Source organism: Bombina bombina, chromosome 2 (genome assembly GCF_027579735.1).
Source record: "Bombina bombina isolate aBomBom1 chromosome 2, aBomBom1.pri, whole genome shotgun sequence".
Lineage (NCBI taxonomy): Eukaryota > Metazoa > Chordata > Amphibia > Anura > Bombinatoridae > Bombina > Bombina bombina.
This window is the reverse complement of record NC_069500.1, coordinates 1286064417-1286091789: the sequence shown is the minus strand read 5'-3', so window position 1 is coordinate 1286091789 and position 27373 is coordinate 1286064417. Positions and strand designations below refer to the sequence as shown.

Sequence of the window (27373 nt, the reverse complement as noted above, 5' to 3'; positions counted from 1 at the left end):
GACGCCCATATTTTTTAGCGCCAAATAAGACGCCCACATTATTTGGCGCCTAAATGCTTTTGGCGCCAAAAATGACGCCACATCCGGAACGCCGACATTTTTGGCGCAAAATAACGTCAAAAAAATGACGTAACTTCCGGCGACACGTATGACGCCGGAAACGGAAAAGAATTTTTGCGCCAAAAAAGTCTGCGCCAAGAATGACGCAATAAAATGAAGCATTTTCAGCCCCCGCGAGCCTAACAGCCCACAGGGAAAAAAGTCAAATTTTTGAGGTAAGAAAAATATGATAATTCAATGCATAATCCCAAATATGAAACTGACTGTCTGAAAATAAGGAAAGTTGAACATTCTGAGTCAAGGCAAATAAATGTTTGAATACATATATTTAGAACTTTATAAATAAAGTGCCCAACCATAGCTTAGAGTGTCACAGAAAATAAGACTTACTTACCCCAGGACACTCATCTACATGTTTGTAGAAAGCCAAACCAGTACTGAAACGAGAATCAGTAGAGGTAATGGTAAATATAAGAGTATATCGTCGATCTGAAAAGGGAGGTAAGAGATGAATCTCTACGACCGATAACAGAGAACCTTATGAAATAGACCCCGTAGAAGGAGATCACTGCATTCAATAGGCAATACTCTCTTCACATCCCTCTGACATTCACTGCACGCTGAGAGGAAAACCGGGCTCCAACTTGCTGCGGAGCGCATATCAACGTAGAATCTAGCACAAACTTACTTCACCACCTCCCTTGGAGGCAAAGTTTGTAAAACTGATTTGTGGGTGTGGTGAGGGGTGTATTTATAGGCATTTTAAGGTTTGGGAAACTTTGCCCCTCCTGGTAGGAATGTATATCCCATACGTCACTAGCTCATGGACTCTTGTTAATTACATGAAAGAAACAACAAATGAACCATGCATAGCACTTTGCGCCAAAACCGGACCAACCCAGTCTAACAGGCGTCACGTGACTGAACTAGGCCTCACAACAGAAGTTAACAAAACCCAATCAGGCCAAGGCCGCATATAAATCTCCCTGAACAGGGGAAAGCAACAGTCAACATAGGACTAAACACGTCCTAGACCAACTTCCTCAGAAGTAACATAGCGATCAAAATATCCTGAGTATCGATTCCAGAAATTTTTTCCAAGGAAAATATAACCAACACAAGCTTTAATTAAATAAAATATCCTAACCGGATAAAATAAAAGAAGGCACCCCTTAGGGTATTGCCTAAGAAAAAACAGCCAGCCCAACAGGGACCCTGTTCATCCAAGCTCAAAAACTGGACGATACACAACCAACAAGACTATAAAAAAAAAAAAAAGATTACAAAATCCCTTTATATCGAACGCTGAAGGCTATTCAGACGAGGACTGAGGATTCTCCGACCCATCCACGACAGGCTCTGCTACCAATGCCAAAGCGTGCCTCAATAAAACACGAAGGTGACCCAGTCTATATCGAAAAAAACACAGCATAACCCTGCCGGAGCAAAAAAAAAAAAAAGTCTCCGGCCACGAAGGTTGACCCCCTGTAGACTCAGGGAAAGTCGTTCCCCCAGAGAGCTGAACAGGCCCCATGCCTCAAGAGTCCTGGAAACCGGAACACAAACAGTATCTTAAGCCACCCTTTGGAAGAAGTAGATTCACCAGCGCCACGATTATGGACATGCGACATTGTGCCGAAACCCCCGGGGGGAAACAAGCCACCGAAGGAGGATAAGCAAAGTCTTGGTCACCTGCATGCGTAGAAAGAGAATGTTTAAGGGAACTCGCCACTCGGGGGACAGAACCCCCAGAGGCGGATGGCTCAGCGGCCCCTTGATTCCCTGATCCGGAGCAATTTAGCACTCTAAACAGCATCTAGAACATAACTGGTAGGCTAGTATCATCCGGGGCAATGCATTCTGCGCAAGGAGTAGAAAATAAAACAGTTGTCCGCAATATTAGATTCCTCCATAACTAGGATATTGATACAAGAATGGACCAGATAAATCTAAACGCCACCTGACACCCCCTGTGGCTGGGGCACTCACTGCCTCCTATGTACCAGACACCAGCGGACCAGGATTTCTTCGTCATCACACAGTCAGGAACATGGAAATGAAAGCAAAACACGTGATCACACCCGGTCACAAGGTGAACCGTATAGTCCAAAAAGCGAGCCCAACCAAAAGGCTACGTCTCTTTAAAAAAAAAAAAAAAAAACACCACATTATGTTCCACAAGCCATGAGCCTAAAAACACTACACATAAGCAGGTTGAATCACATAACAAACATGATTAAAAAAACCCTGTTCAATAACCCCCCTTAGGAGATATTACGCTTGATTCCAAGATACCAAAGGAGTCTCACTGAGACCCTTAGATATAACTGAGACCCGCAAGGTGTTAGCCCCTCGGGAAACATAATACAGTACATTTCTAAAGAAAGTAAAATGAACCGATCTTACCGGAATCTACGCGGTGGAACAGGAACACGGCCCTTCAAGTGTGACGGATAGTAGCATCTCCTCCGCTATAGACTTGAGAGAAGAAAGCAGGCAGCGAAACTCTTCAACGCAGATTGCTTGTGGAGCTGTTAAAGTGAGTCTGGATGGTTTTGCAGGAAGACTCTCCCTGCATCTCCAAACTCTGACTTTCATCCATGCCCTCATTGAGGGGCTGATAGGATTACTTAAAACTCCCATCCCATGTTGAAGAGTACTACCCTTTATAAGAGACAATTGAAAAACAGAATTTATGTTTACCTGATAAATTACTTTCTCCAACGGTGTGTCCGGTCCACGGCGTCATCCTTACTTGTGGGATATTCTCTTCCCCAACAGGAAATGGCAAAGAGCCCAGCAAAGCTGGTCACATGATCCCTCCTAGGCTCCGCCTTCCCCAGTCATTCGACCGACGTAAAGCAGGAATATTTGCATAGGAGAAATCATATGATACCGTGGTGACTGTAGTTAGAGAAATTAAATCATCAGACCTGATTAAAAAACCAGGGCGGGCCGTGGACCGGACACACCGTTGGAAAAAGTAATTTATCAGGTAAACATAAATTCTGTTTTCTCCAACATAGGTGTGCCCGGTCCACGGCGTTATCCTTACTTGTGGGAACCAATACCAAAGCTTTAGGACACGGATGATGGGAGGGAGCAAATCAGGTCACCTAGATGGAAGGCACCACGGTTTGCAAAACCTTTCTCCCAAAAATAGCCTCAGAAGAAGCAAAAGTATCAAATTTGTAAAATTTGGTAAAAGTGTGCAGTGAAGACCAAGTCGCTGCCTTACATATCTGATCAACAGAAGCCTCGTTCTTGAAGGCCCATGTGGAAGCCACAGCCCTAGTGGAATGAGCTGTGATTCTTTCAGGAGGCTGCCGTCCGGCAGTCTCATAAGCCGATCTGATGATGCTTTTAAGCCAAAAAGAGAGAGAGGTAGCAGTTGCTTTTTGACCTCTCCTTTTACCAGAATAAACAACAAACAAGGAAGATGTTTGTCTGAAATCCTTTGTAGCCTCTAAATAGAATTTTAGAGCACGAACTACATCCAAATTGTGCAACGAACGTTCCTTCTTTGAAACTGGATTCGGACACAAAGAAGGCACAACTATCTCCTGGTTAATATTTTTGTTAGAAACAACTTTCGGAAGAAAACCAGGTTTAGTACGCAAAACCACCTTATCTGCATGGAACACCAGATAAGGAGGAGAACACTGCAGAGCAGATAACTCTGAAACTCTTCTAGCAGAAGAAATTGCAACCAAAAACAAAACTTTCCAAGATAATAACTTAATATCTACGGAATGTAAGGGTTCAAACGGAACCCCTTGAAGAACTGAAAGAACTAAATTGAGACTCCAAGGAGGAGTCAAAGGTTTGTAAACAGGCTTGATTCTAACCAGAGCCTGAACAAAAGCCTGAACATCTGGCACAGCCGCCAGCTTCTTGTGAAGCAAAACAGATAAAGCAGAAATCTGTCCCTTCAAAGAACTTGCAGATAATCCTTTCTCCAAACCCTCTTGTAGAAAGGATAGAATCTTAGGAATTTTTACCCTGTTCCATGGGAATCCTTTCGATTCGCACCAACAGATATATTTCTTCCATACTTTATGGTAAATTTTTCTAGTTACAGGCTTTCTAGCCTGAATAAGAGTATCAATGACAGAATCTGAGAACCCACGCTTTGATAAAATCAAGCGTTCAATCTCCAAGCAGTCAGTTGGAGTGATGCCAGATTCGGATGTTCGAACGGACCTTGAACAAGAAGGTCCCGTCTCAAAGGTAGCTTCCATGGTGGAGCCGATGACATATTCACCAGGTCTGCATACCAAGTTCTGCGTGGCCACGCAGGAGCTATCAAGATCACCGAAGCCCTCTCTTGATTGATCCTGGCTACCAGCCTGGGAATGAGAGGAAACGGTGGGAACACATAAGCTAGGTTGAAGGTCCAGGGCGCTACTAGTGCATCTACTAGAGTCGCCTTGGGATCCCTGGATCTGGACCCGTAGCAAGGAACCTTGAAGTTCTGACGAGACGCCATCAGATCCATGTCTGGAATGCCCCATAATTGAGTTATTTGGGCAAAGATTTCCGGATGGAGTTCCCACTCCCCCGGATGAAATGTCTGACGACTCAGAAAATCCGCTTCCCAATTTTCCACTCCTGGGATGTGGATTGCAGACAAGTGGCAGGAGTGAAGCTCCGCCCATTGAATTACTTTGGTCACTTCTTCCATCGCCAGGTAACTCCTTGTTCCCCCCTGATGGTTGATATATGCAACAGTCGTCATGTTGTCTGATTGAAACCTTATGAATTTGGCCTTTGCTAGTTGAGGCCAAGCCTTGAGAGCATTGAATATCGCTCTCAGTTCCAGAATGTTTATCGGGAGAAGAGATTCTTCCCGAGACCATAGACCCTGAGCCTTCAGGTGTTTCCAGACCGCGCCCCAGCCCACCAGGCTGGCGTCGGTCGTTACAATGACCCACTCTGGTCTTCTGAAGCTCATCCCTTGGGACAGGTTGTCCAGGGTCAGCCACCAACGGAGTGAATCTCTGGTCCTCTGATCTACTTGGATCGTCGGGGACAAATCTGTATAATCCCCATTCCACTGTCTGAGCATGCACAGTTGTAATGGTCTTAGATGAATTCGCGCAAAAGGAACTATGTCCATTGCCGCAACCATCAAACCTATTACTTCCATGCACTGCGCTATGGAAGGAAGAAGAACAGAATGAAGTACTTAACAAGAGCTTAGAAGTTTTGATTTTCTGGCTTCTGTCAGAAAAATCTTCATTTCCAAGGAGTCTATTATTGTTCCCAAGAAGGGAACTCTTGTTGACGGGAATAGAGAGCTTTTTTCTACGTTCACTTTCCACCCGTGAGATCTGAGAAAGGCTAGGACAATGTCCGTATGAGCCTTTGCTTGTGGTAGAGACGACGCTTGAATCAGTATGTCGTCCAAGTAAGGTACTACTGCAATGCCCCTTGGCCTTAGCACCGCTAGAAGGGACCCTAGTACCTTTGTGAAAATTCTTGGAGCAGTGGCTAGTCCGAATGGAAGTGCCACAAACTGGTAATGCTTGTCCAGAAAGGCGAATCTTAGGAACCGATGATGTTCCTTGTGGATAGGAATATGTAGATACGCATCCTTTAAATCCACCGTGGTCATGAATTGACCTTCCTGGATGGTAGGAAGAATTGTCCGAATGGTTTCCATCTTGAACGATGGGACCTTGAGAAATTTGTTTAGGATCTTGAGATCCAAAATTGGCCTGAATGTTCCCTCTTTTTTGGGAACTATGAACAGATTGGAGTAAAACCCCATCCCTTGTTCTCCTAATGGAACAGGATGAATCACTCCCATTTTTAACAGGTCTTCTACACAATGTAAGAATGCCTGTCTTTTTATTTGGTCTGAAGACAATTGAGACCTGTGGAACCTTCCCCTTGGGGGTAGTTCCTTGAATTCCAGGAGATAACCTTGAGAAACTATTTCTAGCGCCCAAGGATCCTGAACATCTCTTGCCCAAGCCTGAGCGAAGAGAGAGAGTCTGCCCCCCACCAGATCCGGTCCCGGATCGGGGGCCAGCATCTCATGCTGTCTTGGTAGCGGTAGCGGGCTTCTTGGCCTGCTTACCTTTGTTCCAGCCTTGCATCGGTCTCCAGGCTGGCTTGGTTTGAGAAGAATTACCCTCTTGCTTAGAGGATGTAGAATTTGAGGCTGGTCCGTTTCTGCGAAAGGGACGAAAATTTGTTTTATTTTTAGCCTTAAAAGACCTATCCTGAGGAAGGGCGTGGCCCTTTCCCCCAGTGATGTCTGAAATAATCTCTTTCAAGTCAGGGCCAAACAGCGTTTTCCCCTTGAAAGGGATGTTAAGCAATCTGTTCTTGGAGGACACATCCGCTGACCAAGACTTCAGCCAAAGCGCTCTGCGCGCCACAATAGCAAAACCTGAATTTTTTCGCCGCTAATCTAGCTAATTGCAAAGTGGCGTCTAAGGTAAAAGAGTTAGCCAACTTAAGTGCTTGAACTCTGTCCATAACCTCCTCATAAGAGGATGCTTGATTGAGCGACTTTTCTAGTTCCTCGAACCAGAAACACGCTGCTGTAGTGACAGGAACAATGCATGAAATTGGTTGTAGAAGGTAACCTTGCTGAACAAACATCTTTTTAAGCAAACCCTCTAATTTTTTATCCATAGGATCTTTGAAAGCACAACTATCTTCTATAGGGATAGTGGTGCGTTTGTTTAGAGTAGAAACCGCCCCCTCGACCTTGGGGACTGTCTGCCATAAGTCCTTCCTGGGGTCGACCATAGGAAATAATTTCTTAAATATAGGGGGAGGGACAAAAAGGTATGCCGGGCCTTTCCCATTCTTTATTTACAATGTCCGCCACCCGCTTGGGTATAGGAAAAGCTTCGGGGGGCACCGGGACCTCTAGGAACCTGTCCATCTTACATAATTTCTCTGGAATGACCAAATTGTCACAATCATCCAGAGTAGATAACACCTCCTTAAGCAGAGCGCGGAGATGTTCCAATTTAAATTTAAATGTAATAACGTCAGGTTCAGCTTGTTGAGAAATTTTTCCTGAATCTGAAATTTCTCCCTCAGACAAAACCTCCCTAGCCCCTTCAGACTGGTGTAAGGGCATGTCAGAACCATTATCATCAGCGTCCTCATGCTCTTCAGTATCTAAAACAGAGCAGTCGCGCTTTCGCTGATAAGTGGGCATTTTGGCTAAAATGTTTTTAATAGAATTATCCATTACAGCCGTTAATTGTTGCATAGTAAGGAGGATTGGCGCACTAGATTCACTAGGGACCTCCTGAGTGGGCAAGACTGGTGTAGACATAGAAGGAGATGATGCAGTACCATGCTTACTCCCCTCACTTAAGGAATCATTTTGGGCAACATTATTATCAGTGGCATCATTGTCCCTACTTTGTTTGTCACATTCATCACATATATTTAAATGGAGAGGAACCTTGGCTTCCGAACATACAGAACATCGTCTATCTGATAGTTCAGACATGTTAATAGGCATAAACTTGATAACAAAGCACAAAAAACGTTTTAAAATAAAACCGTTACTGTCTCTTTAAATTTTAAACTGAACACACTTTTTTACTGAATATACGCAAAAGTATGAAGGAAATGTTCAAAATTGACCAAAATTTCACCACAGTGTCCTAAAGCCTTAAAAGTATTGCACACCAAATTTGAAAGCTTTAACTCTTAAAATAACGGAACCGGAGCCGTTTTTAAATTTAACCCCTATACAGTCCCTGGTATCTGCTTTGCTGAGACCCAACCAAGCCCAGAGGGGAATACGATACCAAATGACGCCTTCAATAAGCTTTTTCAGTGGATCTGAGCTCCTCACACATGCATCTGCATGCCTTGCTTCTCAAAAACAACTGCGCATTAGTGGCGCGAAAATGAGGCTCTGCCTATGACTAGAAAAGGCCCCCAGTGAAAAAGGTGTCCAATACAGTGCCTGCCGTTTTTTTAATAAAATTCCCAAGATTAAAATAACTCTCCAAAGTTATAAACCATTAAATATGCTTATAAAGTAATCGTTTTGGCCCAGAAAAATGTCTACCAGTCTTTAAAGCCCTTGTGAAGCCCTTTTATTCTTATATTGAAAATTAAGAAAATGGCTTACCGGATCCCATAGGGAAAATGACAGCTTCCAGCATTACCAAGTCTTGTTAGAAATGTGTCATACCTCAAGCAGCCAAAGTCTGCTCACTGTTTCCCCCAACTGAAGTTAATTCCTCTCAACAGTCCTGTGTGGAAACAGCCATCGATTTTAGTAACGGTTGCTAAAATCATTTTCCTATTACAAACAGAAATCTTCATCTCTTTTCTGTTACAGAGTAAATAGTACATACCAGCACTATTTTAAAATAACAAACTCTTGATAGAAGAATAAAAACTACATTTAAACACCAAAAAAACTCTGAGCCATCTCCGTGGAGATGTTGCCTGTGCAACGGCAAAGAGAATGACTGGGGAAGGCGGAGCCTAGGAGGGATCATGTGACCAGCTTTGCTGGGCTCTTTGCCATTTCCTGTTGGGGAAGAGAATATCCCACAAGTAAGGATGACGCCGTGGACCGGACACACCTATGTTGGAGAAATCTGACACTTCTCTGCCAACCTCCTGGGATGAAAGGCAAAGAATGACTGGGGGATGAGGGAAGTGGGAGGAGTATTTAAGCCTTTGGCTGGGGTGTCTTTGCCTTCTCCTGGTGGTCAGGTTCTGAATTCCTAAAAGTAATGAAAGCAGCTGTGAACTCTTTCCATTTAAGAAAATGTCTTACAATGTGAGCGCGACTCATATCCGCCCTCCGGCACACCCCTCCAGTCGAGCAGGAGTGACAATTGGCACCGAGTGTAATACGCCATAAAAAACAAAACATACAGCAGTGTCTCCTATGCAAAAATCTATGAGAGTAACCCCAACAGGGTATAACACCAAAGCGGCAGCACCGGCATAAGTCTTCCCTTAAACACTGAGATCCGTGTCTCTGCTAAGGCGTTATGCCCCGCAATGATAATAACCTCACTGAGGTATAATGTATACATACAAGTCTCATAATAAACCTCCCTGAGGTAGTCATGTTCCTGTGTGCAATAAAAAGGACCTCACTGAAGCCATATCTAGCATGTTCCTAGTCCTAACTATTACATCTACAGCTCTCACCATATACTCTCCGTGGCAAAAGGAGTCAGAGTAGAAGCGTGCTGTAAATAATTCCTAGAGACTGCTATATCTGATCAATATTGGACCACTAAGTACTGGAGGAGATTGGCCAGCAGCAACTACAAGAAGGGGGAAGTGTTTGCCAAACCTCTGGCAGGAGTACCCCAACCTAAAGTATATATTTGAGCGCTCATTAGGTATACAAACACTACAGATCGGAGTGATTTCTGAGTTCAAAAAGATTGGCTGCCTACCGGTCACGTGAGTGAGTGACGATATTCAAAATAATACTACTGCAAACGAAGCTAAGAGAAGTCAAGGTATCGTTTTTAATATAAGCCCTTGCTTGAGTCACCTCACGCACCACAGATTGGGGTAGAGCTATCCAAGAGAGACAGTGCTTTTATTGTTAACATAGGAAGCTTCAAAGCCCGCAGACTGGGATATTTTAGACTCTAAGTTTAACGGTCAGCACAAATAACAACCGTTTAATTAATTTTATGTACAGAGATTGTTTAAATACCACAGAGCTCTGATTTAATGTATGCCTGTATGAAAAATTTGTAAGATAACAACTGTATGAAAAACTGACACCGGTGTCTTTTACTTAAACCTGCATGCGTCTGCTTTATATGCCCTATAGGTGTTATTTTTCATTAAAATCTATGATCTAATATTAAATTGTTTGACGCTTTTTTATGGAGATAGTTCTAGAAAGGACTTTTTAATTAGAAATCCGAACCTGCATATTGTTTTGCGCTACCTTATACTTTGGTTATTATTGTACCTAAAAATAGCCTCTGGGCAGTGTGTAAGCTAAGGTAAAGCACTAACCTACAAAAAAAAACTCCACCAGCTTATGAGGCAGCAGTATCCAGTAGAGATTCCAACTAGTGAAAATTCAGGTATCGCAAAGGAAACTCGTAGGAAACGCCAGAATCCAACAGTAGAAGGCTGCAGGACAAGTCCCTGTGACATCTGAGGACAGAAATCCCATAGGAAATACCTTTACTGCTTGTTTGAATGTGAGAGAGCGGGCAAATGCTTAAAAAACTGCAGCCTTGAAAAATATTTCATGGCAGAAAGCACTATTGAATAGATAAACAAGCAGCAAACAACCAAACCAGTATTGAAACATACTAGACAGAAATTAGAGGAAGAAACTTTACAAAAGACTGCACGTATAGCACTGTGCCTGGACTTATAGTGGAGAAATTGGGAATATTAAAATATAACTTTTATTACAATCATTTAAAATCGAAAACTCAAGTTAAAAACAACCAAAGGACTGAAGGTCTTTTTCTTAATCTTGAATGAGCCTTTGATATATCAAAAGTAATTATTATAAAATTATAAAAACAATCACAACTTGATATGTGTAATTTGGATGATCTGAAATCCTCAATATCTAGTATCAATCAAAGTACAACACAAACATGATATCGCATGTATAAATAAAGTGAAACTATAATATTACAAGCATTATTCTTCCACTGTTTATTGCGGGTTACCATTTTCATACCCAATTCCAAGTACAATATATAATTGGAATTAATACTTCTGACTTACAATTTATGACTAATTAAAGCCTAACAAATATAAGGTTTGTTAATATTGTCAAACTAGGTTTCAACACATGGGATACTTTTCTACTACAGTAACACAATAGGTTGACACACATATACCCTTTGCCTGATATTGAGACACAAATCCTCTTTACCAGTTATTCAACTCTTTAAGAGGATTTCCACACAGTGGTCTTGGGCGCAGCATCCCGCCTATATACTTTCCTATAATTACTTTTGATATATCAAAGGCTCATTCAAGATTAAGGAAAACATAATTTATGTAAGAACTTACCTGATAAATTCATTTCTTTCATATTAGCAAGAGTCCATGAGCTAGTGACGTATGGGATATACATTCCTACCAAGAGGGGCAAAGTTTCCCAAACCTCAAAATGCCTATAAATACACCCCTCACCACACCCACAAATCAGTTTAACGAATAGCCAAGAAGTGGGGTGATAAGAAAAAAAGTGCGAAAGCATAAAAAAATAAGGAATTGGAATAATTGTGCTTTATACAAAAAAATCATAACCACCACAAAAAGGGTGAGCCTCATGGACTCTTGCTAATATGAAAGAAATGAATTTATCAGGTAAGTTCTTACATAAATTATGTTTTCTTTCATGTAATTAGCAAGAGTCCATGAGCTAGTGACGTATGGGATAATGAATACCCAAGATGTGGATCTTCCACGCAAGAGTCACTAGAGAGGGAGGGATAAAATAAAGACAGCCAATTCCGCTGAAAAATAATCCACACCCAAAACAAAGTTTAAAACATATAATGAAAAAAACTGAAATTATAAGCAGAAGATTCAAACTGAAACAGCTGCCTGAAGTACTTTTCTACCAAAAACTGCTTCAGAAGAAGAAAACACATCAAAATGGTAGAATTTAGTAAAAGTATGCAAAGAAGACCAAGTTGCTGCTTTGCAAATCTGATCAACCGAAGCTTCATTCCTAAATGCCCAGGAAGTAGAGACTGACCTAGTCGAATGAGCTGTAATCCTTTGAGGCGGAGTTCTACCCGACTCAACATAAGCATGATGAATCAAAGACTTTAACCAAGATGCCAAGGAAATGGCAGAAGCCTTCTGACCTTTCCTAGAACCAGAAAAGATAACAAATAGACAAGAAGTCTTTCGGAAATCTTTAGTAGCTTCAATATAATATTTCAAAGCTCTAACTACATCCAAAGAATGCAACGATCTTTCCTTAGAATTCTTAGGATTAGGACACAATGAAGGAACCACAATTTCTCTACTAATGTTGTTAGAATTCACAACCTTAGGTAAAAATTTAAATGAAGTTCGCAACACCGCCTTATCCTGATGAAAAATCAGAAAAGGAGACTCACAAGAAAGAGCAGATAATTCAGAAACTCTTCTAGCAGAAGAGATGGCCAAAAGAAACAAAAACTTTCCAAGAAAGTAATTTAATATCCAGCAAATGCATAGGTTCAAACGGAGGAGCTTGAAGAGCCCTCAAAACCAAATTCAAACTCCAAGGAGGAGAAATTGACTTAATAACAGGTTTTATACGAACCAAAGCCTGTACAAAACAGTGAATATCAGGAAGACTAGCAATCTTTCTGTGAAAAAGAACAGAAAGAGCAGAGATTTGTCCTTTCAAGGAACTTGCAGACAAACCTTTATCCAAACCATCCTGAAGAAACTGTAAAATTCTAGGAATTCTAAAAGAATGCCAAGAAAAATGATGAGAAGAACACCAAGAAATGTAAGTCTTCCAGACTCGATAATATATCTTCCTAGATACAGATTTACGAGCCTGCAACATAGTATTAATTACGGAGTCAGAGAAACCTCTATGACTGAGAATCAAGCGTTCAATCTCCATACCTTCAAATTTAAGGATTTAAGATCCTGATGGAAAAAAGGACCTTGCGATAGAAGGTCTGGTCTTAACGGAAGAGTCCACGGTTGGCAAGTAGCCATCCGGACAAGATCTGCATACCAAAACCTGTGAGGCCATGCTGGAGCCACCAGCAGAACAAACTAACGCTCCTTTAGAATCTTGAAAATCACTCTTGGAAGAAGAACTAGAGGCGGAAAGATATAGGCAGGATGATACTTCCAATGAAGTGACAATGCATCCACTGCTTCCACCTGAGGATCCCTGGATCTGGACAGATACCTAGGAAGCTTGTTGTTTAGATGAGAAGCCATCAGACCTATTTCTGGAAGTCCCCACATTTGAACAATCTGAAGAAATACCACTGGGTGAAGAGACCATTAGCCCGGATGTAACGTTTGGCGACTGAGATAATCCGCTTCCCAATTGTCTATACCTGGGATATGAACCGCAGAAATTAGACAGGAGCTGGATTCCGCCCATACCAGTATTCGAGATACTTCTTTCATAGCCAGAAGACTGAGTCCCTCCTTGATGATTGACATATGCCACGGTTGTGACATTGTCCGTCTGAAAACAAATGAACGACTCTCTCTTTAGAAGAGGCCACGACTGAAGAGCTCTGAAAATTGCACGGAGTTCCAAAATGTTGATTGGTAATCTCGCCTCCTGAGATTCCCAAACCCCTTGTGCTGTCAGAGACCCCCAAACAGCTCCCCAACCTGTCAGACTTGCATCTGTTGAGATCACAGTCCAGGTCGGAAGAACAAAAGAAGCCCCCTGAACTAAACGATGGTGGTCTGTCCACCACGTCAGAGAGTACAAACGGTTTTAAAGATATTAATTGAGATATCTTTGTATAATCCCTGCACCACTGGTTCAGCATACAGAGCTGAAGAGGTAGCATGTGAAAACGAGCAAAGGGGATCGCGTCCGATGCAGCAGTCATAAGACCTAGAATTTCCATGCATAAGGCTACCGAAGGGAATGATTGAGACGTCTCTTGTCCGTCAGAGACAGAGTCATGGACACTGAATCTATCTGGAAACCTAAAAAGGTTACCCTTGTCTGAGGAATCAACAAACTCTTTGGTAAATTGATCCTCCAACCATGTTCTCGAAGAAACGATACAAGTCGATTCGTATGAGATTCTGCTAAATGTGAAGACTGAGCAAGTACCAAGGTAACGTCCAAATAAGGAAATACCACAATACCCTGTTCTCTGATTACAGATAGAAGGGCACCGAGAACCTTTGTAAAAATCCTTGGAGCTGTTGCTAGGCCAAACGGCAGAGCCACAAACTGGTAATGCTTGTCTAGGAAAGAGAATCTCAGAAACTGATAGTGATCTGGATGAATCGGAATATGCAGATATGCATCTTGTAAATCTATTGTGGACATATAATGCCCTTGCTGAACAAAAGGCAGAATAGTCCTTATAGTTATCATTTTGAATGTTGGTATCCTTACATAACGATTCAATATTTTTAAATCCAGAACTGGCCTGAAGGAATTCTCCTTCTTTGGTACAATGAAGAGATTTGAGTAAAACCCCAGCCCCTGTTCCAGAACTGGAACTGGCACAATTACTCCAGCCAACTCTAGATCTGAAACACATTTCAGAAATGCTTGAGCCTTCACTGGATTTATTGGGAAACTGAAAAGAAAAAAATCTTCTTGCAGGAGGCCTTATCTTGAAGCCTATTCTGTACCCTTGTGAAACAATGTTCTGGATCCAAAGATTGTGAATCGAATTGATCCAAATTTCTTTGAAAAATCGTAATCTGCCCCCTACCAGCTGGGCTGGAATGAGGGCCGCACCTTCATGTGGACTTGGGAGCTGGCTTTGGCTTTCTAAAAGGCTTTGATTTATTCCAGACTGGAGATGGTTTCCAAACTGATACTGCTCCTGTAGGGGAAGGATCAGGCTTTTGTTCCTTATTGTGACGAAAGGAACAAAAACGATTAGCAGACCTAAATTTACTTTTAGATTTTTTATCCTGAGGTAAAAAAGTTCCTTTCCCCCCAGTAACAGTTGAAATAATAGAATCCAACTGTGAACCAAACAATTTATTACCCTGGAAAGAAAGGGAAAGCAGAGTAGACTTAGAAGACATATCAGCATTCCAAGCTTTAAGCCATAAAGCTCTTCTAGCTAAAATAGCTAAAGACATATACCTGACATCAACCCTAATGATATCAAAGATGGCATCACAAATAAAGTTATTAGCATGTTGAAGAAGATTAACAATGCTATGAGTATTATGATCTGTTACTTGTTGTGCTAAAGCTTCCAACCAGAAAGTTGAGGCTGCAGCAACATCCGCCATAGATATAGCAGGTCTAAGAAGATTACCTGAACATAAGTAAGCTTTTCTTAGAAAGGATTCAATTTTCCTATCTAAAGGATCCTTAAAGGAAGTACTATCTGCCGTAGGAATAGTAGTACGTTTAGCAAGAGTATTGATAGCCCCATCAACCTTAGGGATTTTGTCCCAAAACTCTAATCTGTCAGATGGCACAGGATATAATTGCTTAAACCGTTTAGAAGGAGTAAATGAATTACCCAAATTGTTCCATTCCCTGGAAATTACTTCAGAAATAGCATCAGGGACGGGAAAACCCTCTGGAATAACTACAGGAGGTTTAAAAACCGTATTCAAACGTTTAGATTTAGTATCAAGAGGACCAGATTCCTCTATTTCTAGTGCAATTAAGACTTCTTTAAGCAAAGAACGAATAAACTCCATTTTAAATAAATATGAAGATTTATCAGTATCAACCTCTGAAACAGAATCCTCTGAACCAGAGGAATCATTATCAGAATCAGAATGATGTTCATTTAAAAATTCATCTGAAAAACCTTTTACGTTTACTAGGAGGAATAACAGACATAGCCTTCTTAATAGATTTAGAAACAAAATCTCTTATGTTAACAGGAACACCCTGAAAATTAGATGTTGATGGAACAGCAACAGGTAATGGAACATTACTAAAGGAAAACAGAATTTATGTTTACCTGATAAAATTACATCTTGAGATCCAAAATTGGCCTGAATGTTCCCTCTTTTTTGGGAACTATGAACAGATTGGAGTAAAACCCCATCCCTTGTTCTCCTAATGGAACAGGATGAATCACTCCCATTTTTAACAGGTCTTCTACACAATGTAAGAATGCCTGTCTTTTTATTTGGTCTGAAGACAATTGAGACCTGTGGAACCTTCCCCTTGGGGGTAGTTCCTTGAATTCCAGGAGATAACCTTGAGAAACTATTTCTAGCGCCCAAGGATCCTGAACATCTCTTGCCCAAGCCTGAGCGAAGAGAGAGAGTCTGCCCCCCACCAGATCCGGTCCCGGATCGGGGGCCAGCATCCCATGCTGTCTTGGTAGCGGTAGCGGGCTTCTTGGCCTGCTTACCTTTGTTCCAGCCTTGCATCGGTCTCCAGGCTGGCTTGGTTTGAGAAGAATTACCCTCTTGCTTAGAGGATGTAGAATTTGAGGCTGGTCCGTTTCTGCGAAAGGGACGAAAATTTGTTTTATTTTTAGCCTTAAAAGACCTATCCTGAGGAAGGGCGTGGCCCTTTCCCCCAGTGATGTCTGAAATAATCTCTTTCAAGTCAGGGCCAAACAGCGTTTTCCCCTTGAAAGGGATGTTAAGCAATCTGTTCTTGGAGGACACATCCGCTGACCAAGACTTCAGCCAAAGCGCTCTGCGCGCCACAATAGCAAAACCTGAATTTTTCGCCGCTAATCTAGCTAATTGCAAAGTGGCGTCTAAGGTAAAAGAGTTAGCCAACTTAAGTGCTTGAACTCTGTCCATAACCTCCTCATAAGAGGATGCTTGATTGAGCGACTTTTCTAGTTCCTCGAACCAGAAACACGCTGCTGTAGTGACAGGAACAATGCATGAAATTGGTTGTAGAAGGTAACCTTGCTGAACAAACATCTTTTTAAGCAAACCCTCTAATTTTTTATCCATAGGATCTTTAAAAGCACAACTATCTTCTATAGGGATAGTGGTGCGTTTGTTTAGAGTAGAAACCGCCCCCTCGACCTTGGGGACTGTCTGCCATAAGTCCTTCCTGGGGTCGACCATAGGAAATAATTTCTTAAATATAGGGGGAGGGACAAAAGGTATGCCGGGCCTTTCCCATTCTTTATTTACAATGTCCGCCACCCGCTTGGGTATAGGAAAAGCTTCGGGGGGCACCGGGACCTCTAGGAACCTGTCCATCTTACATAATTTCTCTGGAATGACCAAATTGTCACAATCATCCAGAGTAGATAACACCTCCTTAAGCAGAGCGCGGAGATGTTACAATTTAAATTTAAATGTAATAACGTCAGGTTCAGCTTGTTGAGAAATTTTTCCTGAATCTGAAATTTCTCCCTCAGACAAAACCTCCCTAGCCCCTACAGACTGGTGTAAGGGCATGTCAGAACCATTATCATCAGCGTCCTCATGCTCTTCAGTATCTAAAACAGAGCAGTCGCGCTTTCGCTGATAAGTGGGCATTTTGGCTAAAATGTTTTTAATAGAATTATCCATTACAGCCGTTAATTGTTGCATAGAAAGGAGGATTGGCGCACTAGATTCACTAGGGACCTCCTGAGTGGGCAAGACTGGTGTAGACATAGAAGGAGATGATGCAGTACCATGCTTACTCCCCTCACTTAAGGAATCATTTTGGGCAACATTATTATCAGTGGCATCATTGTCCCTACTTTGTTTGTCACATTCATCACATATATTTAAATGGAGAGGAAACTTGGCTTCCGAACATACAGAACATCGTCTATCTGATAGTTCAGACATGTTAATAGGCATAAACTTGATAACAAAGCACAAAAAAACGTTTTAAAATAAAACCGTTACTGTCTCTTTAAATTTTAAACTGAACACACTTTTTTACTGAATATACGCAAAAGTATGAAGGAAATGTTCAAAATTCACCAAAATTTCACCACAGTGTCATAAAGCCTTAAAAGTATTGCACACCAAATTTGAAAGCTTTAACTCTTAAAATAACGGAACCGGAGCCGTTTTTACATTTAACCCCTATACAGTCCCTGGTATCTGCTTTGCTGAGACCCAACCAAGCCCAGAGGGGAATACGATACCAAATGACGCCTTCAATAAGCTTTTTCAGTGGATCTGAGCTCCTCACACATGCATCTGCATGCCTTGCTTCTCAAAAACAACTGCGCATTAGTGGCGCGAAAATGAGGCTCTGCCTATGACTAGAAAAGGCCCCCAGTGAAAAAGGTGTCCAATACAGTGCCTGCCGTTTTTTTAATAAAATTCCCAAGATTAAAATAACTCTCCAAAGTTATAAACCATTAAATATGCTTATAAAGTAATCGTTTTGGCCCAGAAAAATGTCTACCAGTCTTTAAAGCCCTTTTATTCTTATTTTAAATTAAGAAAATGGCTTACCGGATCCCATAGGGAAAATGACAGCTTCCAGCATTACCAAGTCTTGTTAGAAATGTGTCATACCTCAAGCAGCCAAAGTCTGCTCACTGTTTCCCCCAACTGAAGTTAATTCCTCTCAACAGTCCTGTGTGGAAACAGCCATCGATTTTAGTAACGGTTGCTAAAATCATTTTCCTCTTACAAACAGAAATCTTCATCTCTTTTCTGTTTCAGAGTAAATAGTACATACCAGCACTATTTTAAAATAACAAACTCTTGATAGAAGAATAAAAACTACATTTAAACACCAAAAAACTCTGAGCCATCTCCGTGGAGATGTTGCCTGTGCAACGGCAAAAAGAATGACTGGGGAAGGCGGAGCCTAGGAGGGATCATGTGACTAGCTTTGCTGGGCTCTTTGCCATTTCCTGTTGGGGAAGAGAATATCCCACAAGTAAGGATGACGCCGTGGACCGGACACACCTATGTTGGAGAAATATTATCTGCATTAACAAGTTTATCATGACATTCATTACAAACAACAGCCGGAGGAACAGATACCACAAGTTTACAACAAATACACTTAACTTTGGTAGATCCAGCATCAGGCAGCAATTTTCCAGAAGTATCTTCTGTTTCAGGGTCAATCTGAGACATCTTGCAATATGTAATAGAAAAAACAACATATAAAGCAAAATTGATCAAATTCCTTAAAAGACAGTTTCAGGAATGGGAAAAAATGCCAATGAACAAGCTTCTAGCAACCAGAAGCAAATAAACAATGAGACTTAAATATTGTGGAGACAATAATGACGCCCATATTTTTTAGCGCCAAAAAAGACGCCCACATTATTTGGCGCCTAAATGCTTTAAGCGCCAAAAATGACACCACATCCGGTAACGCCGACACTTTTGGCGCAAAAACGTCAAAAAAATGACGCAACTTCCGGCGACAAGTATGACGCCGGAAATGACAAGAAAATTTTGGCACCAAAAAAGTCTGCGCCAAGAATGACGCAATAAAATGAAGCATTTTCAGCCCCCGCGAGCCTAACAGCCCACAGGAGAAAAAGTCAAATTTTAAGGTAAGAAAAAATTGATTATTCAAATGCATTATCCCAAATAATGAAACTGACTGTCTGAAATAAGGAATGTTGAACATCCTGAATCAAGGCAAATAAATGTTTAAACACATATATTTAGAACTTTATATAAAAGTGCCCAACCATAGCTTAGAGTGTCACAAAAATAAGACTTACTTACCCCAGGACACTCATCTACATGTAATAGAAAGCCAAACCAGTACTGAAACGAGAATCAGTAGAGGTAATGGTATATATAAGAGTATATCGTCGATCTGAAAAGGGAGGTAAGAGATGAATCTCTACGACCGATAACAGAGAACCTATGAAATAGACCCCGTAGAAGGAGATCATTGAATTCAAATAGGCAATACTCTCTTCACATCCCTCTGACATTCACTGCACACTGAGAGGAAAACCGGGCTCCAGCCTGCTGCGAAGCGCATATCAACGAAGAATCTAGCACAAACTTACTTCACCACCTCCATGGGAGGCAAAGTTTTTAAAAACTGATTTGTGGGTGTGCTGAGGGGTGTATTTATAGGCATTTTGAGGTTTGGGAAACTTTGCCCCTCCTGGTAGGAATGTATATCCCATACGTCACTAGCTCATGGACTCTTGCTAATTACATGAAAGAAAAGGCCTTCAGTCCTTTGGTTGTTTTTAACTTGAGTTTTCGATTCTAAATGATTGTAATAAAAGTTATATTTTAATATTCCCAATTTCTCCACTATAAGTCCAGGCACAAAGTGCTATACGTGCAGTCTTTTGTGAGGTTTCTTCCTCTAATTTCTGTCTAGTATATTACATACTGCACAGCACCACCTTTCTGCTATAATAATTATTGAAGACATGAACAAGGTTTTATGTCAGCTTATGCGAAGATAGAAAAGGTTGCCGGTGTGGTGCCACTGTATTGGTGTTGTGGTCAGTATTGGAACATATCAGCAGATGTTGTGAAAATAGAAGTATATTGTAGATCCATAAAAGGAGGCAGAGGGTATATGAAAGATTTCCCATGAGGTGAAAACATCCCTCAGAAAAGCACTGTATTCTGAGGGGAATACGGGCCTCAACATAGACTGACTGAAAACCCCTTCCTCTTAAGATTACATGCACATCTTCATTCTTCAACCACCTCCAGCGGAGGGCAAAGTAAAAACTGAGGTATGTGTGAGGTGTTTTATAGAGCTCTTGGGGTTTGGGCCTTGCATCCTAGTGTTAGAGAAGGGTAATTCCCATAAGTAATTGATCTTGGACTCTCACCACTTGTATGAAAGAAAACCCTTTACCCGAACTGCATGGGAATGGAAAAGGTTTGGATTTCAGAATATTTTTGGATTTTGAAATATTTGCATCTGTAAAATGGGACAGTTTGGAGAGGGGATGGAACCAAGCGTAAATAAACAATATCTTAAGTTATTTACATGTCATTATACAGCTTATGCATGCAACCTAAAGGTAGTTTAATATAAATTTTGAACATTTCTGTATAAAGTGTAAAGTAATACAAAATATAAATGTAAGAAAACACTCATGTTATGCAGTGCTATACTGCACTGGGCTTGTCTCTCCATCACATGCAGAAATGCAGAGAACACCCATTAGATAAGCATAGCAAAACTGGCCTCTAGAATCTTGTGAGTGATCAATCAGTGCTAGAGGGTCATTTTAAATCATCTCATCAGAATGGAGGGCTTTATGGAAGACATCTTTCTTATCTGCCTGGGACTTCCAGGGTATGTATGTATGTATGTATGTATGTATGTATGTATGTATGTATGTATGTATGGGGTACTTGTAAAACGCGGCTAATCACCCATAAGGGTCTCAAGGCGCTGTTCATTTCATTGACCTCGGCGGGGATCGAATCTGCAACCCTTGGCTCAGCCACAGTGGCTTAGCATGCTGAGCTATCTGTCTGGTTATGCCCTTTTTCTTATAGCATTCAGTGGACCCTTATAAAGTCTGTACTATATGAAAAATAAATTGTACCTACCACCGAGATCTGTTTCTCAAGTTCCTTTTTTAATTTTTTTTATTTAATTTTTTTAACCTTCTGCTACAACACTGCAATTACAATTTTTATAGCTCCATCTATATAGCAGATTAACAAAAAAAGACTCCAAATACTTGTTTTTTTAATTTATCAGTCATATTTCATGTAGCAATTTTTTCTGTAGCATTATCTAAAAGCTCTCATATGTGCAGTTTTTCCATATCTTATTACCTCAAACTACTAATCAAACTTACTTCAGCATTGTAAGGGTGTGAAGATAGTGTTAATATAAAGTAAAATGCAAATTCAGTCAAATGTTCCACTTTTTCAAAAGTTTATAACAGTTTATGTTTGGAGAATGCTTATTTAAGACAAATTGAGAAAGCATCAATATTGTGGTGTTCATGGAACATGTGTGAACTATAAAACAAATTGCTAATACATAACACCAACGTTTTCTTTATACCTAGTTTCACAATCCATCACAATATTTTATATTTTGCTTTAGTTAACAGTTGAAATGACGTGGGAGCATGGGGAAGTAACAAAAGAAATGGAGACATAATATTTCAAAATGAAACATTTTGCAAATTAAAATATATACAAATTCAAGTACCATCAAACAAACTGAGGTCTCTACGTAATCCTGGTCCATACAGCCCTTCTAAAATGCTTTCGAAACCTGCAAAGAAAGTGAAGTAAGTGTTAAAGGACCATTACATACAGAGGAGAGAAAAAAATGCAATAACACTTTCTCTGAAACTCAAATGAGCAGAAGATTATTTATGATTAATTTCAAAATTTACAAAATTTGCCACCCCCTGTATCATGTGACAGCAGCCATCAGTCAATCACAGGCAATTTGATCAATTCCACTTTGATATAAAAAGTAAATTGGAAAGTCTCTTAATACCTTTACTCAAATATACATACATGCATAGTACTTTGTGTCTTAGGCCACCATTAGAATTGTTATTTTAGCAATGATATAAATGACCATATATAATTATTTTTATTCTCTTCATTAGAATATAGCCAGAAAATACAGGATATTTGTATGCAGTATAAAAAAAAAAATCTGCTTCTATAGGCTAATGTTGCAAGAATTTAGTGTGACCTCCCCTTACACTTCAGCAATAGCAGGAACCTGGCTCTCGTAAACCTAAATGGAATGAAACCCTAATACAGAACTATTCCATTCAAAATGCCAAATATAACAGAATTTTACAGACATAAAATCTTACTTTTGCATCAGCAAGGACAATCTCAAAAGGGAAATCAGCAAAAAAACTGAATACTCAATATGTGTTATTCAAGCTGTTAAATAAATTTGAAGAATCAGGAGAGTTCAAGGACACCCCGGACGGACAAAAAAAAAAAAAAAAACTTTCAAAATCTGATGAGAAGTTTTCAAGAGTTTTTTTCTTTGAGAGACCAGAAGTCGTCCAGCAAGGACCTGGCTCAGAATCTGGCAGCTTCATCAGGATGCCAAGTTGACCTTCTACAGTCTGAAGAAGCTTTATCAGTAATGGTCTTTGTGGAAGGGTAACAGCCAGGAAACCACTTTTTCAGAAGGAGAACAGGGTGAAAAAAGTCTAAGATATGCTAAAGCTCACAAAGATTGGAATGAAGATCAGTGGAAAAACAAAATTTATGCTTACCTGATAAATTTCTCTCTTGCGATGTATCGAGTCCACAGATTCATCCAATACTTGTGGGATATTCTCCTTCCCAACAGGAAGTGGCAAAGAGAGCACCCACAGCAGAGCTGTCTATATAGCTCCTCCCCCAACTCCACCCCCCAGTCATTCGACCGAAGGCTAGGAAGAAAAAGGAGAAACTATAGGGTGCAGAGGTGACTGAAGTTTTTTAATAAAATATACTACCCGTCTTAAATAGACAGGGCAAGCCTTGGACTCGATACATCGCAAGAGAAAGAAATTTATCATCAGGTAAACATAAATTCTGTTTTCTCTTGCAAGATGTATCGAGTCCACAGATTCATCCAATACTTGTGGGATACCAATACCAAAGCTTTAGGACACGGATGAAGGGAGGGACAAGACAGGTACCTAAACGGAAGGCACCACTGGCTTGTAGAACATTTCTCCCAAAAATAGCCTCCGAAGAAGCAAAAGTATCAAATTTGTAAAAAAGTATGAAGCGAAGACCAAGTCACCGCCTTACAAATCTGTTCAACATAAGCCTCATTTTTAAAAGCCCATGTGGAAGCCACCGCTCTAGTAGAGTGAGCTGTAATCCTTTCAGGAGGCTGCTGGCCAGCAGTCTCATAAGCCAAACGGATGATGCTTTTCTCCCAAAAAGAAAGGTTGCCGTAGCTTTTTGACCTCTCCGCTTTCCAGAATAGACAACAAACAATGAACATATTTGACGGAAATTTTTAGTTGCTTGTAAATAGAACTTTAAAGCACGAACCACATCTAGATTGTGCAACAGACGTTCCTTCTTGGAAGAAGGATTAGGACACAGAGAAGGAACAACAATTTCCTGATTGATATTCCTATTAGAAACAACCTTAGGAAGGAATCCAGGTTTGGTACGCAAAACCACCTTATCAGCATGGAAAACAAGATAAGGTGAGTCACACTGTAAAGCAGATAATTCAGAAACTCTTCGAGCCGAAGAGATAGCTACTAAAAACAGAACTTTCCAAGATAGAAGCTTAATATCTATGGAATGCATAGGTTCAAAAGGAACCTATTGAAGAACTAAATTTAAACTCCATGGCGGAGCACCAGGTTTAAACACAGGCTTCATTCTAACTAAAGCCTGACAAAACGCCTGAATGTCTGGAACATCCGCCAGGCGCTTGTGTAAAAGGATAGACAAAGCAGATATTTGTCCCTTTAAACGGATTATACTCCGAAGCCAAAAAGAAAGAGGTTGCCGAGGCCTTCTGACCTCTCCTCTGTCCAGAGTAAACAACAAACAGGTTAGATGTTTGGCGAAAATCTTTAGTAGCCTGTAAGTAAAACTTCAAGGCACGGACTACGTCTAGATTATGCAAAAGACGTTCCTTCTTTGAAGAAGGATTAGGACACAATGATGGAACAACAATCTCTTGATTGATATTCTTGTTAGAAACCACCTTAGGTAAAAACCCAGGTTTTGTACGCAGAACAACTTTATCTGAATGAAAGATCAGATAAGGAGAATAACAATGTAAGGCAGATAATTTCGAGAGTCTTCGAGCCGAGGAAATAGCCATCAGAAAAAGAACTTTCCATGAAAGAAGTTTGATATCAATAGAATGAAGGGGTTCAAACGGAACCCCTTGAAGAACTTTAAGAACCAAGTTTAAGCTCCATGGAGGAGCACCAGGTTTAAACACAGGCTTAATTCTAACTAAAGCCTGACAAAATGCCTGAACGTCTGGAACTTCTGCCAGACGCTTGTGTAAAAGAATAGACAGAGAAGAAATCTGTCCCTTTAAAGAACTAGCTGATAATCCTTTGTCCAAACCCTCTTGGAGGAAGGACAATATCCTAGGAATCCTAACCCTACTCCATGAGTAATTCTTGGATTCACACCAATGAAGATATTTACGCCATATCTTGTGGTAAATTTTCCTGGTGACAGGCTTTCGTGCCTGTTTTAAGGTATCAATTACTGACTCGGAGAAGCCACGCTTTGATAGGATCAAGCGTTCAATCTCCATGCAGTCAGTCTCAGAGAAATTAGATTTGGATGATTGAAAGGACCTTGTATTAGGTCTTGTCTCAGAGGCAGAGTCCATGGTGGAAAGGATGACATGTCCACTAGGTCTGCATACCAGGTCCTGCGTGGCCACGCAGGCGCTATCAATATCACTAATGCTCTTTCCTGTTTGATTTTGGCAATCAGACGAGGGAGCAGAGGAAACGGTGGAAACACATAAGCCAGGTCGAAGAACCAAGGCGCTGCTAGAGCATCTATCAGTGCCGCTTCTGGGTCCCTGGACCTTGATCCGTAACAAGGAAGCTTGGCGTTCTGGCGAGACGCCATGAGATCCAATTCTTGTTTGCCCCAACGGAGAACCAATTGAGGAAACACCTCCGGATGGAGTTCCCACTCCCCCGGATGAAAATCCGCCTCCCAGTTCTCTACACCTGGGATATGGATCACTGAAAGGTGGCAAGAGTGAGTCTCTGTCCAGCGAATTATCTTGGAGACTTCTGACATCGCTAGGGAACTTCTGGTTCCCCCTTGATGGTTGATGTAAGCCACAGTCGTGATGTTGTCCAACTGAAATCTGATGAACCTCAGTGTTGCTAGCTGAGGCCAAGCCAGAAGAGCATTGAATATTGCTCTTAACTCCAGAATATTTATTGGGAGGAGTTTCTCCTCCTGAGTCCATGAACCCTGAGCCTTCAGGGAGTTCCAGACTGCACCCCAACCTAGAAGGCTGGCATCTGTTGTTACAATTGTCCAATCTGGTCTGCAAAAGGTCATACCCTTGGACAGATGGGCCTGAGATAACCACCAGAGAAGAGAATCTCTGGTTTCCTGATCCAGATTTAGTAGAGGGGACAAATCTGTGCAATCCCCATTCCACTGACTGAGCATGCAAAATTGCAGCGGTCTGAGATGCAGGCGCGCGAATGGCACTATGTCCATCGCCGCTACCATTAAGCCGATTACTTCCATGCACTGAGCCACCGTGGGGCGCGGAATGGAGTGAAGAACACGGCAAGCATTTAGAAGTTTTTTTAAACACAGTCACCACAACTGCCACAGTCTACTGTGATTGTTACCCTCCTCAAACACGACTTTGAAGCCTTTTGAGCCCTTCAGAGATGTCCTGTATCATGCAGAGGGAAGCTGAATGTCTGTCAGTATTTTTATCTGCACAGAAAAGCACTAAAAAAGGCCCCTCCCACTCATATTACAACAGTGGAAAGCCTCAGGAAACTGTTTCCAGGCAAAAATCAAGCCAGCCATGTGGAAAAAAACTAGGCCCCAATAAGTTTTGTCACCAAACATATATAAAAACGATTAACATGCCAGCAAACGTTTTATATTACACTTTTATAAGAGTATGTATCTCTGTTAATAAGCCTGATACCAGTCGCTATCACTGCATTTAAGGCTTAACTTACATTAATCCGGTATCAGCAGCATTTTTCTAGCAAATTCCATCCCTAGAAATATGTTAACTGCACATACCTTATTGCAGGAAAACCTGCACGCCATTCCCCCTCTGAAGTTATCTCACTCCTCAGAATGTGAGAAAGGCAGTGGATCTTAGTTACTTCTGCTAAGATCATAGAAATCACAGGCAGATTCTTCTTCTAATGCTGCCTGAGATGAAACAGTACACTCCGGTACCATTTAAAAATAACAAACTTTTGATTGAAGTTAAAAAACTAACTATAATACACCACTCTCCTCTTACTACGTCCATCTTTGTTGAGAGTTGCAAGAGAATGACTGGATATGGCAGTGAGGGGAAGAGCTATATAGCAGCTCTGCTGTGGGTGATCCTCTTGCAACTTCCTGTTGGGAAGGAGAATATCCCACAATTAATGGATGATCCGTGGACTGGATACACTTAACAAGAGAAAGAAATTTAGCACCTTGCCACAGCTCTGCTGTGGCCCTACCTTCCCTTGGGAGTCGGATTTATGGGGAAAAAGCTTCTTATGGGTCCTCAAACTGTAGCAGGAGCCACCATGTGAACACAGCCTGAAGATCTAGTCAATCTAACTGCGCATCTAAGGCGCAAAATTAGACCCCTCCCACCTTACTCCGGTGCTGTGAGGCCTAAAGAAGCACTCCTAGGAGTTATAATATTAGCCATGTGGGTAACAACCCCTGAAAGAAAACCCAAAGGGACCTTCTAAGTGTCTCAAAAACGTTATTTATAAGTAAAACCGTTTGCCATAAAAAAGTTTCAACCCATAAAATAGTGTCAACCAGCATAAATTAGCCCTGTTATGTAAGCTTGTAATTCCATACTTAGTTTCTGAATAAAGCTTACCCTTCCCTCATGGGGATCTTATCAGTCCTTTTCTAGCATTATCACAGTCTTGTCTAGAAATAAATGACTGAACATACCTTATTGCAGTCTAATCTGCAAACCGTTCCCCCCAACTGAAGTTTTCTTGTACTCCTCAGTCCTGTGTGGGAACAGCAGTGGATTTTAGTTACAACATGCTAAAATCATCTTCCTCTCTGCAGAAATCTTCATCCCTTTTCTGCTGGAGAGTAAATA

At 41.1% G+C, this 27373-nt stretch overlaps 1 protein-coding gene across 2 annotated transcripts in view; it reads right to left on the bottom strand.

Moving 5' to 3' along the window:
• Nucleotides 1–27373, bottom strand: part of LCORL (ligand dependent nuclear receptor corepressor like) — a 675371-nt gene that overhangs the window by 518271 nt on the left and 129727 nt on the right. For both annotated transcript variants that reach the window (XM_053704102.1, XM_053704103.1), the window contains exon 2: nucleotides 21776–21841. In XM_053704102.1, the coding sequence (XP_053560077.1) occupies nucleotides 21776–21841 (66 nt within the window). The remainder of the gene's footprint in view (nucleotides 1–21775; nucleotides 21842–27373) is intronic.